This window comes from Panicum hallii, chromosome 2 (assembly GCF_002211085.1).
Source record: "Panicum hallii strain FIL2 chromosome 2, PHallii_v3.1, whole genome shotgun sequence".
NCBI lineage: Eukaryota > Viridiplantae > Streptophyta > Magnoliopsida > Poales > Poaceae > Panicum > Panicum hallii.
Window position 1 is genome coordinate 231,722 of NC_038043.1, and position 14,436 is coordinate 246,157.

The 14,436-nt window shown below is 55.0% G+C and overlaps 1 protein-coding gene across 1 annotated transcript; it reads left to right on the top strand.

Moving 5' to 3' along the window:
- The first annotated feature begins 322 nt into the window (after positions 1-322).
- Positions 323-3,931, top strand: LOC112883053 (gibberellin 2-beta-dioxygenase 8-like). Its single transcript, XM_025948270.1, has 2 exons — positions 323-555; positions 2,722-3,931. The coding sequence occupies exon 2, from the start codon at positions 2,749-2,751 to the stop codon at positions 3,799-3,801; it is 1,053 nt and encodes a 350-aa protein (XP_025804055.1). The 5' UTR covers positions 323-555; positions 2,722-2,748; the 3' UTR covers positions 3,802-3,931.
- The last annotated feature ends 10,505 nt before the right edge of the window (positions 3,932-14,436 follow it).

Consider the following 14,436-nt stretch of genomic DNA (forward strand, 5'->3'; position numbering starts at 1 on the left):
CGATTGATTAGAGGAGGCGCAGGTCTCAACGTTTGCTGGCGACCCTCCACACATTTCGATCTCCTGCATGCGCTCTATCTGTGAACTCATCTCGATCATCTGATGGCTGACAGGAACCGAGAGAGACAGACAGAGAGATCAGAGAGAGAGAGAGAGAGAGAGAGAGGAAGAAAAAAAAAAGGCTCCAGCGTCGTCTTCTTCCTTTGGGAGGAGGTCAGGTCAGTGTTCAGGTCCGCCCCAACATAAAAATGCCCTCCACCAACCAGTTCCTAATCTCGCTTGCTCTGGACCCTCAATAATTGGCTCGCCGGCCCATCAGCTTTATATGTTTGTTCGTTAGTGTGCTCATATGTAGAACAGCCAGCAGAGCTCCACCTTGCATTGGATCACCTGCCCAGGCCAGTTCATCTCTCTGCTATCGCCACACCAGCTAGCTAGCTAGCTAGTAGCTACCTAACCTATGTGTAGCTTGTGATCGATCGATCAGTGCAGACAACACTCCAAGCCGCTTATTAGCAGCCACCCTACCTAGCTAATAATTCAATTCCCAACCAGGTAACTCTCACTTGTTTCATTTTTCTCACCTCCTTTTATTTCTTCCATCTATTTGCAATCTTCTATATATGTGCATGTATGTTTCTGCATCGTTTTGTCCCTCCCCTTCCATCACCAGGTCATTGGAGATTTAAGTTTTTATTTTGACACACACGGCAGAAACGAGCTAATACGATAAAAAAATATATAATCGTGCTACATGCATCTAAGGTATGAGCTGGTTATATATACAGATATCTTTGACTACTGCATGCAGTCATTTTGTTTTTTGTAGTTTGTCTTTGTGTGCTAAAAGAGCAACTTCCATCTGTCATATCTGAGTAGACGGTTCAAGAAATTTGTTGCAACAGCTGATTTATTGGTCACTAGTACTGGTCATGTACCATAAACCCTTTGATTAATAAATGGACTGTTTTCCCAAATCTGCTGGTTGTAGATCCCTCAGAAACGAACGCTCACTTTTTTATATCTTCAGACCTCCTGAAATCTATCGGTCATGCATGTAGTGTTTGTATTTTTAGAGTTTTAGGACCGTCTTAAGCAAGGCAAAAGACCGTTCCAGCGGTTTTACAGCTCAGAAGTGCATCACGCACTACCAGAAAACTTTCAAACCACAGGCTAACATAGCCACACACTGAACTACCAGAAACAAAGACACAAAAAGGAAAAAACATTCTGACCCCAGCAGTGGCCGAAACGACCCCAAGAACTATCTAGTGTTTGTATCGATGGATCTTGCGCTGCTTGTTGCTTGATCGTTCATGGTTACGTTCATCCATCAGTGTTGCACGTCTACCAATCACCATCACCATGTATGATTCAGCTCGTGCGCTACATATAGTCCGTTTGTACTTGGATGGGGAACAAGATCAGAAATGTACAGTAAGAAGACATACATGAGCTAGCTAGCGTGAACAGGAGTTCAGGATATATAAGCTGCAGTGTCGTTACTTAATGATGATCAGGTCAGCGACAGAAGCCCGGCCACACAGAGAGGACAAACAAATGCATAAAGTCACAACTTACAACTAAAAAGTCGGTATGCATGCACATGCTGCACAAAAATCTGAGGCAGCATAATCTACACATTCACCACGTACGTGCTGCGGATTTGCATACGGTTACTATGTCATGTGTCAAATCCATTTCAATTTGGTGTAGTTTTTACTGCATATATTTAGTTTTCTACCATGTACGACTGTCAAAAGGGAGTCAACTAGGATCCATGAATAATCACATGTATCCTAATGGTTTAGTTTAGTTATGATAAGATTGAACCACTGCACTGTTCCTTGTACAAATATTTTTTTCCAGTTAAAAACACACATCATCTTGCACAGACATGCAGACACAACACTTTTAAAACTCTGACTATCAATGCCTTCTTGACGTTACATTTAATTTCATTAGGTTCTATAAGAAAAAGCTGTGACCTTTGGGATAGTATAGTCAAAAGCCTCCTTGGATAAGTCACTACAAGAATTTGATTGAATTGATTGTTGGGATATTGTAGTCAAAAGCCGATTTAGATGCTAATTTTGCTCTATAAACTTCCAAGGATCGCTGATCGAAAAAATAGCATACCATTTCCATTTTTTGACAAAATAGTGAGATGTATCAAGATTTTTGGCTACTCCCACCTTCCACATGAATTTTTTTAGGAAAACTGGAAGGCCAACTAATTCTATGTTTAATGTTAGTTTCATAGGAGTGAGCGTGCGTGCGTGTACATGAGCGTTTGCGTCTGTACTGTGTTAAAAAAGGTTAGTTTTATGAACTCGATTGCTATTTGGTAAACTAATCAAGCTGCCGATTAAATAATAATTTGGCTATTTCATTGGCGTAAGTGTGCATTATATTTGTAGTCTCTCGATCGTAACTATGAATAAGGAGGACTAACAGTACTGTTCATGGATCTATCGATATATATAGGAAAACAGGAATTTGTTTGATTATGTGGTCGGTGGCTGAACTGCAACGCCCAAGACAAAAGAATCGGCGTAGGTTCTGAGAATGTTGTTGCTTCGTTTTTCTTTCTTGTTCCTATGCGCATGGCATTGCATTGCTGGCCAATAACCTTGCATACATATGGCAGTGACGACGTATATACTGACACAATTACTCGCAAGGCACACGATCAAACTAACACCCTATATATACATGCAGGCCTCTGCCATCTCGTCGACGGCGGCAATGATGAATGACGACGACGACTCCAACCCGCCGTTGATGGCCACGTACAAGCATCTCTTGGACAGCCACCCGCGCCGACTGGATGCCGATGACCGGACGACGACGACGGACGACGATCACAGCCGCAGGTGCGTCCTCCCGGTGATCGACCTGCAGCACGGCGAGGACCAGTGCCTCGAGGCCATCGTGCGCGCGGCGTCGGAGTGGGGATTCTTCCAGGTGACCAACCACGGCGTGCCGCAGGCGCTGCTGGACGAGCTGCATGAGGCGCAGGTGGCCGTGTTCCGGCGGCCCTTCCAGCGCAAGGTGCGCGAGCCGCTGCTGGACTTCTCGCCGGAGAGCTACCGCTGGGGCACGCCGGCGGCGATGCGCCTGGAGCAGCTGTCGTGGTCGGAGGCCTACCACCTCCCCATGACCACGTGCACGCCGCCGGCCACCTCCTCCGGTGACAAGACCAGGCTAGTGATCGAGGAGGTGTCCACGGCGATGTCGGAGCTGGCGCAGCAGCTTGCGGGGATCCTCGTCGCGGACCTGCGCGGCGACGAGGAGGACGTGGTGTCGAGGTGCACGCGGAGCACGTGCTTCCTGCGGCTGAACCGGTACCCGCCGTGCGGCGCGGCGAGCGGCGCCTTCGGGCTGTGCCCGCACACGGACAGCGACTTCCTGACCATCCTGCACCAGGACGGCGTGGGCGGCCTGCAGCTGCGCAAGGGCGGGCGGTGGCTCGCCGTGGAACCCAACCCCGGCGCGCTGATCGTGAACGTGGGCGACCTCCTGCAGGCGTGGAGCAACGACCGCTACCGGAGCGTGGAGCACCGGGTCATGGCGAGCGCGGCGAGCGAGAGGTTCTCCGTTGCATTCTTCCTCTGCCCCGCCTACGACACGCTCATCCGCCCGCGCAGCAGCACTGCCGGCGGCGGCGATCGGCCACCTCGCTACAAGAGCTTCACCTTCGGCGAGTACCGGAACCAGATCAGGGAGGACGTCAGGCTCACGGGCCGAAAGCTCGGCCTGCGACGCTTCCGGATCCAAGGCGGCGGCGGCCCACTGTGACATCACATCCTGCAAAAGAGCCCAAAAGCTCTTTATCTTTATACAGATGGAGTAGACCTGACCTGACATGACATGACATAAGTACGGCCCAGCAGCCTAACTGGGCCTCCACAAAAATATACTGGTAGATGCAGACCTTTCTTTTTTGTTTGTTTGTTTGTTTTGGAGGGATAGTGTTCTTAATCATCCGAACTACTACTATAAATTTTGGTGGTTGCATTGTGTAATGTGGCTTGAATTTTTTGGCGGATTGCATCATGCATTGCTTAAGTTGGCACCTTCATCTTCATGATTGAAATCCTGGATCCACCACTGGATGGTGAGAGTACGTAGTAATGCAGTGTTTCCCATGCATGCATGCATGATGGGATGGGTACTGACTTTGCAAAGGAAACTAGAGGACCCTGGAGCGGACTAGCTAGGCACTGCACAGCACAGCTAGCTGCATATATAATGAAACAGCTAGCCAGCAGCTTTCTAATATATAACTTCTCCTTTCTGCTGCCAATGATCCACCATGCATGCACAGTTGCACACTATTTGTTCTTGAAAATTCCTTGTCTCAATGATGCAGTAGCGGTTTGATGTTGAACAAGACGCATGATTGTTGGTAAGGCCGGCCATTGCAGGGACCAGTCCGTCGGTCTCGATCTTCTTTGCAGGTAGGTAATCATGCATGCATTATTAATTCATCTCTCAGGCACGCAGCTACCTAAGCTGCTGCCTGGCTTTTGTTACGGTTGACAATGGGTTATGGATCCATGCATGCCGTTGCAAGCTATGATTTGAGATTGGGATGATTCAGAATAACCCCACTCTGACAGACCATCGACCGTACGCCTGAATTTTTCATTCTTTTTTCTCCATCGCATCATATATACTGAATTATATGATATTCTCATTCAGTTAGCTGCTAGTACCTGATGAATAGTACTACCGGCAGTGATGCCGCCTAAGCTGATGCATTGCTACTGCTACAGTGTACAGGTGCAGGTGAGGAATAGTACATGCATATGCATCTAGCTGTATGGTACCGTTCTACCCAGGATGTTACCCAGTCATAAGAGGCTAATATATAATCACAGCTAGCTGCTTTCTTTCGGCCGGGAAAAGAGTATGTCGGTACATACGGATAGGGGTACCTCCTGCTAGGGTGTCCAGACCTTTAGCACGTCGCTGCCGCCTTACAGATAAGGGCGTGATGGTGTCCGGCTCCGGCGTGTGCGCCAAGCGCATCGTGGTGGATGCGCGCCACCACATGCTCGGCCGCCTATCCTCCATTATCGCCAAGGAGCTACTCAACGACCAGAAGGTCGTGGTAGCCCGCTGCGAGGAGATCTGCCTCTCCGCAGGCCCCGTCTGTCAGTAAGTCGTCTGACAGGGTCTCCAACCAGATGGGCGCAAGGCAATCCGTGTCCTCACCTTAGTCCTTTGGGTGACGGGACATACGGTCCGGGCTTGGCAGCTGGGATCATGGTCTCCGGACCTCCCTCCCGTGCTCACGTAGGTCCGGTGCTATCTAGGTGCCCACGAGGAAAGGGTGCTCGGGAATGGCCTCCACAGGCCCGGACCCTCCAGGGGGTCCGGCGCCGCCACGTGTGGGAGCCAGACCCCTCTGGGGCCTGTCTATCTGGACTGGCCTCGGGGGCCCGGACCTCCATCTCCCCCAGGAAGGGGTCCGGTGCCACCACGTGTCGCCTCAAGCTGCCGGTGAGGCGGCTGCCGGGCCAACCCTGCCACGTGCCCGTGGCAGAAGGCCTCCCGTGGGGCGTCAGCCCAACTACCGCATTAAATACGGAAAGGTGGGTTGTGCGTGCCCAAGTCAAAGTATGGCCTGCTCACTGACGCACGGGGCATGTATGCTGACACCACGGTAAGCCCGCCTGTTTCCAAGGCGGCACGTCGTATCATCGTTTACTGTGCGCAAGCGGCGTACAGTCTACTCACAGCACCACGCGCATGGGTAATGATGGTCTGCTGCAGGAGAGCCGAGGCGTGCGCTGCCACAGTGCGTGCGGAGGTGGCGGCGCGGCGGGTCAGCGCAGCTCCTATGCCTGTCAGAGGGTTCTAGCCCAACACTAACAGCACGTCTTCCACTGTGCGTAACACTGACAGCAGGCACTATGCCGGTAAGGCGGCACAAGACCATATCCTGGCTGTAGATACGCAAATCAACTTTCCGATCGGAGGAGTACAGAGAGGAGCTGGATAGGAAGATCTCCATATCTCTCATATAACAGGCTCCTGTTGGCCGGGCCCACCTGTTGGGGCCCCGCATAGTGTAAGCACTCCCCTTGGGCTATAAAAGGGAGAGGGAACCCGTTAGAACACAGGTTTTTTAGACTCTCACAAGGTCTAGACCCACAAGCTGTCCACAAGCACACTCAAGCAATACAACACTCAAGTGGACGTAGGGTATTACGCTCCGGCGGCCCGAACCACTCTAAATCCTCGCGTCTTTCCCGTGTTCATCCGTCCTTTGATCAAGCGCTCCTAGGTCTCCCCCAAACTCTTCCTAAACTAGGACTAGGTGGGTGCGTTCCGCCACCCGGCTAGAGATTTCCTCCCCTATCTGGCGCGCTAGGTAGGGGTCTTAGGTTTGGTTTGCGCTTGGTCGAAGCTCAAGACCGCAATGGCGCGGGAAAATGGGCCTCACGACCTCCTCTTGGGCGAGGAAGTGGCGTCATTCACGCCACACACCGTGCACCGTCTCCCACCTAGGGCGGCATCGCGTGCTGCTCCCCAGCGGGCTGCGGAGCAGGCCTCCGTGGCCCAATCGGTGCCTGCACAAAACTGGCCGCTCGTGGCAGCCAGGGAGTTGCTCCGCAACCCTCCTGGTGAGGCTGCCTCGCCTGACGCACAGAGGCAGTGGCGTGATGACATCGATCGCCTCCTCAACCTGGCACAGGCCTCCCCAGATTCAGCGGGGGGATCTGTGTCCAGACAGCGCCGTCATCAGGGCGGCGCATCCGGCTCTGTGCACTCTCCATCAGTAAGGAGTGCACGGACCGAGGATCTCCGGGCAGAGCTCAGCAGCAGACGTGCGGGAGAGGACACCCGTGTCTCCATCGAGCGAGCGCGCAACCGCCGACTCAACATTGAGGGTCGGGATCTTGCGCCCGAGCTTGATGCGGTCGTGGCTAGGCCGCAGGGACTCGCTCAGGCACCGGTGTCGGGGGTGGGCTGCGCAGCGCTCGCAGACCACCTTCGCGCGGTCGCCTGGCCGTCTAAGTTTTGGCCCCACCTGCCAGAAAAGTATGATGGGTCAACCAACCCGTCAGAATTCCTGCAGGTCTACATCACCGCCATCACGGCGGCTGGGGGTAACGATGTCATCATGGCGAGTTACTTTCATGTAGCCTTGACCGGGCCAGCCCGGACCTGGCTCATGAACCTCACTCCGGGATCCATCCAATCCTGGGGTGAGCTTTGCGTACAGTTCACGGCAAATTTTGCCAGTGCGTACTAGCAGCACGGGGTGGAGGCCCACCTTCACGCTGTGAGGCAACAACCCGGAGAAACCCTCTGGACCTTCATCTCCCACTTCACCAAGGTACGTGGAACTATTTTGCGTATCTCCGATCCATCTATTATCACGGCTTCCTGTCAGGGGGTCCGTGATGAGAAGATGCTGGAGAAGCTGGCGACACATCAGGTGGAGACAGTCACCACCTTGTTTGCCTTGGCGGACAAATGCGCCAGGGCTACAGAGGGCCGTGCGTGGCACTCTACAACTTAGGGAGGACCCACTCAGATGAGCGGGCCCAGTGTCCTGCCCCTGGCAGCAGTAAGAAAAAGAACAAGAAGAACCGTGGCTTTGAAGTCACAGGTAGGGGGTCCGGTCGCTGCAGCGGCAGCGGGTGGAGGCCAGAACTCCCACGGCAAGCGCCCACGTCAACAGCGCACCGACCTCGGGTCGTGCCCTGTTCATCCTAGGGCTCGCCACAGTGCCACCGAATGCTGCGAGATCCAGAAGCTCGCGGAGCGCCTTAGCAAAAGGCGCGACCAAGCCTCCAGGGAAGGCTCCTCCCCTCCGTGGCGGTCCGGAAAGGAGAAGGCCTCCGATGCCGATGCAGCCGCGACGGAGAGGGAGTTGGGTTATGAAACCCCAAACAAAGACCTCAAGGGTCTCTTCCACCAGTCCGACTCCGAGTCCGGTGGTGATGAGCACCGCAAGAAGCTGTACGTTATGTACGGCGGCAGTTCGGAGCTCGTCTCCCGGCGGGACATCAAGACTCTTCACCGAGAAGCTGGGGATGCCAAAGGCGGCGCCCCACCAGCGGTGGAAGAGCACCACCATCTCCTTCAGGCCATCTGACTGCCCGGAGAACATGGCGGGTGTTGGTGTGCTGCTGTTTGTCACGGTCCCCACCATCGCCAACGTCCGCCTCCACCACGTGCTGATCGACGGAGGCGTTGGCCTCAGCATCATCAGCTATGCAGCGTTTAAACACCTGCAGATCCCGGAGTCCAAGCTGGCTCCGTCGCGCCCATTCTCCGGAGTGGGCCCGAATCCCGTTTACCCGGTAGGGACCATCTCCCTGCCGGTCACATTCGGGACGGAGGTCAACTTCCGCACAGAGAACGTGCAGTTCGAGGTTGCGGAAGTTAACCTCCCCTTCAATGCCATCATAGGCAGACCGGCCCTGTACCGGTTCATGGCCGTTGCCCATTACGGTACTTGGTCCTCGAGATGCCGTCCCCGGCAGGCGTCCTCACCGTGCAGAGCGACAGGACCGCTGCCGTCGTGGCGGTTGAGAAGCTCCATGCGTTGGCGGCAGGGCTTGCCCCGGCAGCTGGCGTAGAGGGGTCCGACCCCTCATCCGCACGTGCCAAGGCTCCGACCAAGGCGCCCAAGGTCCGTCCGTCCGATACGGACGATGTTCCCGTGAAGACCATCCAGGTCAGAGCGGAAGCCTCCCAGACCACCCGCATCGGTGGGAATCTGGGAGAGAAATAGGAAAGCGCGCTCATCGCCTTCCTCCGGGCAAATGTTGACGTGTTCGCCTAGGAGCCATCACAGATGCCCGGGATCCCTAGGGAGGTGATTGAGCACCATCTGAAGATCCACCCCGATGCTAGACCAGTCCGACAAAAGCCTCGGAAGCAGTCCATCGAGCCGCAAAACTTCATCCGTGAAGAGGTCCGTAAGCTACTGCAGGTTGGCTTCATCGAACACCCAGTGTGGTTGGCCAATCCGGTCATAGTCCCAAAGGCTAACGGGAAGATTCGGATGTGCATCAACTACACCAATCTCAATAAGGCATGTCCAAAAGACCCCTATCCACTTCCTCGAATAGATCAGATTGTAGACTCCACCTCCGGGTGCGACTTGCTGTCCTTCATAGATGCCTATTCTGGTTTTCATCAAATCAAAATGGCTAGTGATGATAGGAAGCATACTGCTTTTGTAACAGTGGATGGTCTTTATTGCTATATTGTAATGCCATATGGACTGCTTAATGCTCTACCCACTTTTGCTCGTGCAATGAACATCACTTTAGGTGATTTGGTTAGAGATATAGTAGAGTTGTATGTAGATGACATCGTGGTCAAGACTAGAGAATCGAATTCCCTCCTAGGAAATTTAGCTCAAGTCTTTGACAAGCTACGAGCGATCTTTACAAAGCTTAACCCCGAGAAGTGCGTTTTTTGCGTTTCAGCGGGAAAGCTCCTCGGTTTCCTGGTGTCACACCGAGGAATTGAGGCGAACCCGGATAAGATCCGGGCAATCGAGGCAATGAGACCACCTGCGCGTCTCAAGGACATGCAGAGGTTGACGGGGTCCCTTGCAGCCCTCAGCCGCTTCATATCGAGGCTGGCAGAGAGGACCCTTCCCTTCTTCAAACTGATGAGGGGGTCCGGTCCATTCGCATGGACGGAGGAGGCGGAACATGCCTTCCAGGAGATGAAGCAGTACCTCAACTCTCTGCCGGTCCTGGTCACACCGGACCCAGGTGAGATACTTTTCTTTACCTAGCAGCGACGACTGAGTTGATCAGCATGGTGCTGGTCGCTGAGAGATCCGAGCAGCTCCCGCAGGGGGCCCCTGTGGTTCCTCTTGTAAGAGAGGGAGGTCCGGCCTCCACCAGTGTTACAACCGGCCCTGCTTCGGAGGGCCCAGCCGGGTCCCAACTTGGGGAAGCATCAAGTGACTTGGGTTCCGGCGAGTCCCCAGCTCAAGAAGAAGGACTCAGTCCGGCAGGTAAAGTCAAGGCTGTCCAGAAGCCGGTCTACTACATCAGCGAGGTCCTTCATGAGGCAAAGGCTAGGTATCCTGAGACGCATAAGCTCATTTATGCTATACTCGTTGTGTTCCGGAAGCTCCGTCATTATTTCCAGGCTCACAAGATTGTGGTGGTGACCTCTTACCCATTGAGGGCCATCCTCCACAATTCCAACGCCACAGGCAACATCGCCAAGTGGGCAGCAGAATTTGCTAGTTTTCAACTCGACTTCCAGCCACACCACGCCATCAAGAGCCAGTCCCTTGCAGACTTCGTTGCAGAATGGACTCCGACTCCAGGCATCTCAGGGGGTCCGACCATGGGTCGGACCCCCCACCTCAGGCCAGGCCTCCGATGTTCACGGACGTCACTGGACACTTTTCTTCGACGGGTCTGCACGCAACAAGAAGGCTGGGGCTAGCATGGTCCTCATCGACCCTAACGGCGAGCAAGTGAAGTACATGGTGCTCCTCAACTTTGAGGCCACCAACAACATGGTGGAGTATGAGGCCTTAATCTTTGAACTCACAATGGCACTGTCCCTGGGGATCCGGGAGCTCCTGGTCAAAGGAGACTCCCAACTCGTCATCAGGCAGGTCCGGGGGGAGTGTTGCTGCAACAATCCCCAGCTTGCAGCCTACCTCATGCACGTGAGGGAGCTGGAGAAGGACTTGGATGTGCTGGAACTGCAATACGTTCCACGCGAAGGCAACTCAGCGGCTGATGCACTCTCCGTGAGGGCTTCGACTCAGGCATCCATGCCAGAGGGCGTTTTCCAAAGATGTTTGCTGAAGCCTTCCGCCCAGCCTGCCGATCCGGGCGATGGGGGTCGGACTAGCACCTCGAAGCTAGCGGTCCCAGGCGCTCCATCCGTGGAGCCCGCCAAGGGTTGTGCGCACTCTCGAGAGTCCCGAAGACCCCGGGGAGCCACGCCCAGTTTCTTAGGAAGGTCCCGATGCATGGATCTCCAAGGTCTGAGACTATCTGAAAGATAATTTTCTTCCTGAAGACCAAGAATCTGCTGAGCGCATAGTCCGGATGGCTAAGCGATACACGATGGTAGAAGGGGATCTCTATCCCCGTGGCGCCAACGGTATCCTCATGCGGTGCATAACCCGGGAAGAGGGCTGCGACTTGCTCACAGAGATCCATAGAGGTGAGTGCGGAAGTCATTCTTCATCCCGTACGCTGGTTGGTAAGGCCTGCCGGCATGGTTTTTACTGGCCGACAGCGCTCCAGGATGCAGCTGAACTGGTAAGGTCCTGCAAAGCGTGTCAGTTTCATGGAAAGCAGATACATTCTCTAGCTCAGGCGCTGCAGATGATTCCACCCTCATGGCCCTTTACCGTATGGGGGTTGGATATCTTGGGACCTTTCCTTAGGGCCGTCGGTGGGTACCGGTACCTCTACGTCACCATTGACAAGTTCACCAAGTGGCCGGAAGCAACCCCAGTGGTCAACATTACCAAGGCGTCAGCAATAACCTTCCTCAAGTCAATCGTGTGTTGGTTCGGAGTCCCGAACCGAATCATCACTAACAATGGGACTCAGTTCACGAGCCAATACTTCCAAGAGTACTGCGAGGATATTGGTATTCAGCTCTGTTTCGCCTCCGTGGCGCATCCCAGGAGCAATGGCCAAGTCGAGCGGGCTAATGCTGAGATCCTCAGAGGGCTCAAGATCCGGACCTACTGTGATCTTGATAAACATGGCGCAAAATGGGTTGATCAGCTCCCGAGCATACTATGGGGGAACCGGACCACACCCAGCCGAGCGACTGGGGAGACCCCTTTCTTCCTGGTCTATAGGGCTGAAGCATGCCTTCCCCCAGAGATCACCATGGGCTCGCTACGGGTCCAAGCTTTCGATGAGGACTTGTAGGAGCAGCAGCGTCACCAAGACGAGGACCTCGTCGATGAGCGAAGATGGCGAGCAATAGTCCAAAATGCACGGTACAACCAAGCGCTCCGGCATTATCATCAACGGTTCGTGCATAGTAGGAAGCTCCGGATCGGGGACCTGATCCTAAGGCGAATCCTGAACCGAGAGGGGCTACATAAACTCTCCCCAGCTGGGAGGGGACCTTTAAAGTAACAAAGGTGTGCCGATCCGGATCTGTTCGCTTGGCTACGGAAGAAGGCATGCAGCTACCCAACCCGTGGAATATTGAGCACCTCCGTAAGTTCTACCCTTAGGGGCCTAGCTGAGAGGGAATTCTTTCCTTTGTAATTGGTAGCATCCTTGTGCGGACCAGGGCGGTGGAGGTCCGCCCTGGTAATCCCGACCCCTGGCGTACATCGCACACTCTATCTGTACCAATTTATTAAGAAAAAATTTATTCTCAGTTTGTCCATAAGGTTTATGCGATTCTGTTTTTCCTTGTTTCTTGCTCCACTAACACCCCACATGGTCCTTTGCTTCCATAACGAGCCCGAGACCTATTTTGAGTTGCTACGTAGCATTCCTGCCCCAGGACCTCTGCTTCACAGGAGGGAAGGGACCGGCTTCCTAGGGACTGGCTTCAGGGAAACGTGCCCGTCCTTTGCTGGGGTCCAGGGTGGTGTAGCCGCTTAGCCTGGTTCCGTACCCTAAGCCTACACGCCCTGCCTCCCTAGGATGGGTACCGTAGTACCTCAAACCACGGACCTAGGAACCCGGACTCCTTCAATCCTTGAACCCAGGTCCTGGCGCTCTGATCCGCTATGCAACTCAATGGACCCTTGCTCGTGAAGTCCGGGACGCCGTGGGGACGTCTGCTAAGCGTCGATTTTAAGTCATGTGCAAGACCTCGGTTTTATGGCAGCTAGTCCCAATTCATTGCGACTACCTTCTAGGGGGCCAAGGGACCTCAGTACGCTTGGGAGCACATGACAGAGTCGGAAATCGAAAAACAGCTAAGTCTTCTCAAGAGCACATAACAGAATTAGCAATCAAAAAGCCCTAAGTTTTCTCGCACAAACAGACACATAAAACGCTTAAGCCTTGCTTTTAACAAAATACATTACTTATAATGTACACAACATTACATTACATAAACAAAAGCAACAAAAAAAGGAGCTACTCCTATTGTTCTGGTGGTCCGGAGGAGTCCCTCCTCCTTGCAGGTCCGGGACGGCGCTGGACGCGGGACGCCACCATGTCCGCCGCCTCCTGCACTCCTTCCTGCGCGGCGGTCGCCGTCGCCCGGACGGGGCCAACCAGGATTGGAGTCAGTAGAAAGGCGGGGTCGTGGCTCCGGAAGCAGATAAGAATGTACTCTGCCATCCCCCGGGCAACCGCTCGCCCTTCTATCTCTAGGCGGTCGAGGATGGCGGACTCCAGTGTCGCAGTCGCTCGACAGTGGAGTCCAGCACCGAGAGGACGGCGCCAAGTGAGGGTGGGGCCGCAGCGACTTGGATGGGACTTAGTCCGAGAGCATCCAGGGAGGGGTTCACTTCACTGGCCCACCTCACGACCCGGTCGATGCTGGCGCTCCGCTCCGCCAGGTACTCCTCCACCTTGGCCTCCCGCTCCTGGAGTGATGCCTCTCGCTCCTGGAGCCACTGGGTCTGGGCCGCCAACTCCTCCTGGTGGACGGCAAGGTTGGCCTCCCCCTTCACCACGGCCGCCTCCCGTTCCGCGAGGGTGGCGCGCTGCTCTTCGATCAGCTTCAGCGCCACCTTGGCATGGTTGGTCAGCTCGAGGGCGACCCTCGACCTCTCCTCCATTGCCAGCTCCCGCTCGATGACCATCGCTTCCCGCCGGACGGCCGCTCTCTCCCGCTGGGCAGCCGCCGCCTCTCGCTCGAGGACCTTCTGCAGCTGCTCCTGCAGGTCATCGTGCTCCTGCTCGAGCTGGGCGCACTCCTCGGCATGGCGGGAGGAGACTATCTTGATCTGGTCCCCTAGGCGGAGCTCCCAGTCAGAGAGCCGGAGGCGCTCTGCCTTTAGCTTCTCCCACTCCCGGTGGAAGCCCGCCTCTGCCTCCTCCTGCGCCCGTTGGACCTTGATCAGGAGGTGGGGAAGAGGGATCTCCACCGGGTTCGGAAGAAGGCGCCTCCCGTACACCACCTCCGGCTCCTCCTCCTGCACGGGTGGTGAGGCGGAGCTGGCGACCTCCGCGACCTTCGGCGCTGCTGCCTCTGCCGCCACCACAGCCTCCTCTGCAGCCGGCTCTGCTGGAGGGGCCTCCGCCATGGCGTCTGGCGCTGCCGCCGCAGCTGGCACTTCAGCTGTCGCAGCAGGCCGGACAGCCTCCTCTTGAGGTGCGGCTTAGGACCCCAGGGGTGCAGCCTCTGGCTCCGGACCTCCGGGTCCGGACTCTTCCGGTGCTGGCGGGGGTGGAGGCCTTGCTGGTGCTGTCGCCGACTTCCCAGCGGGGGAGGATGAAGATGGCTGGGGGCCGGACCCCCCGGCTGGTGAATCGCCAG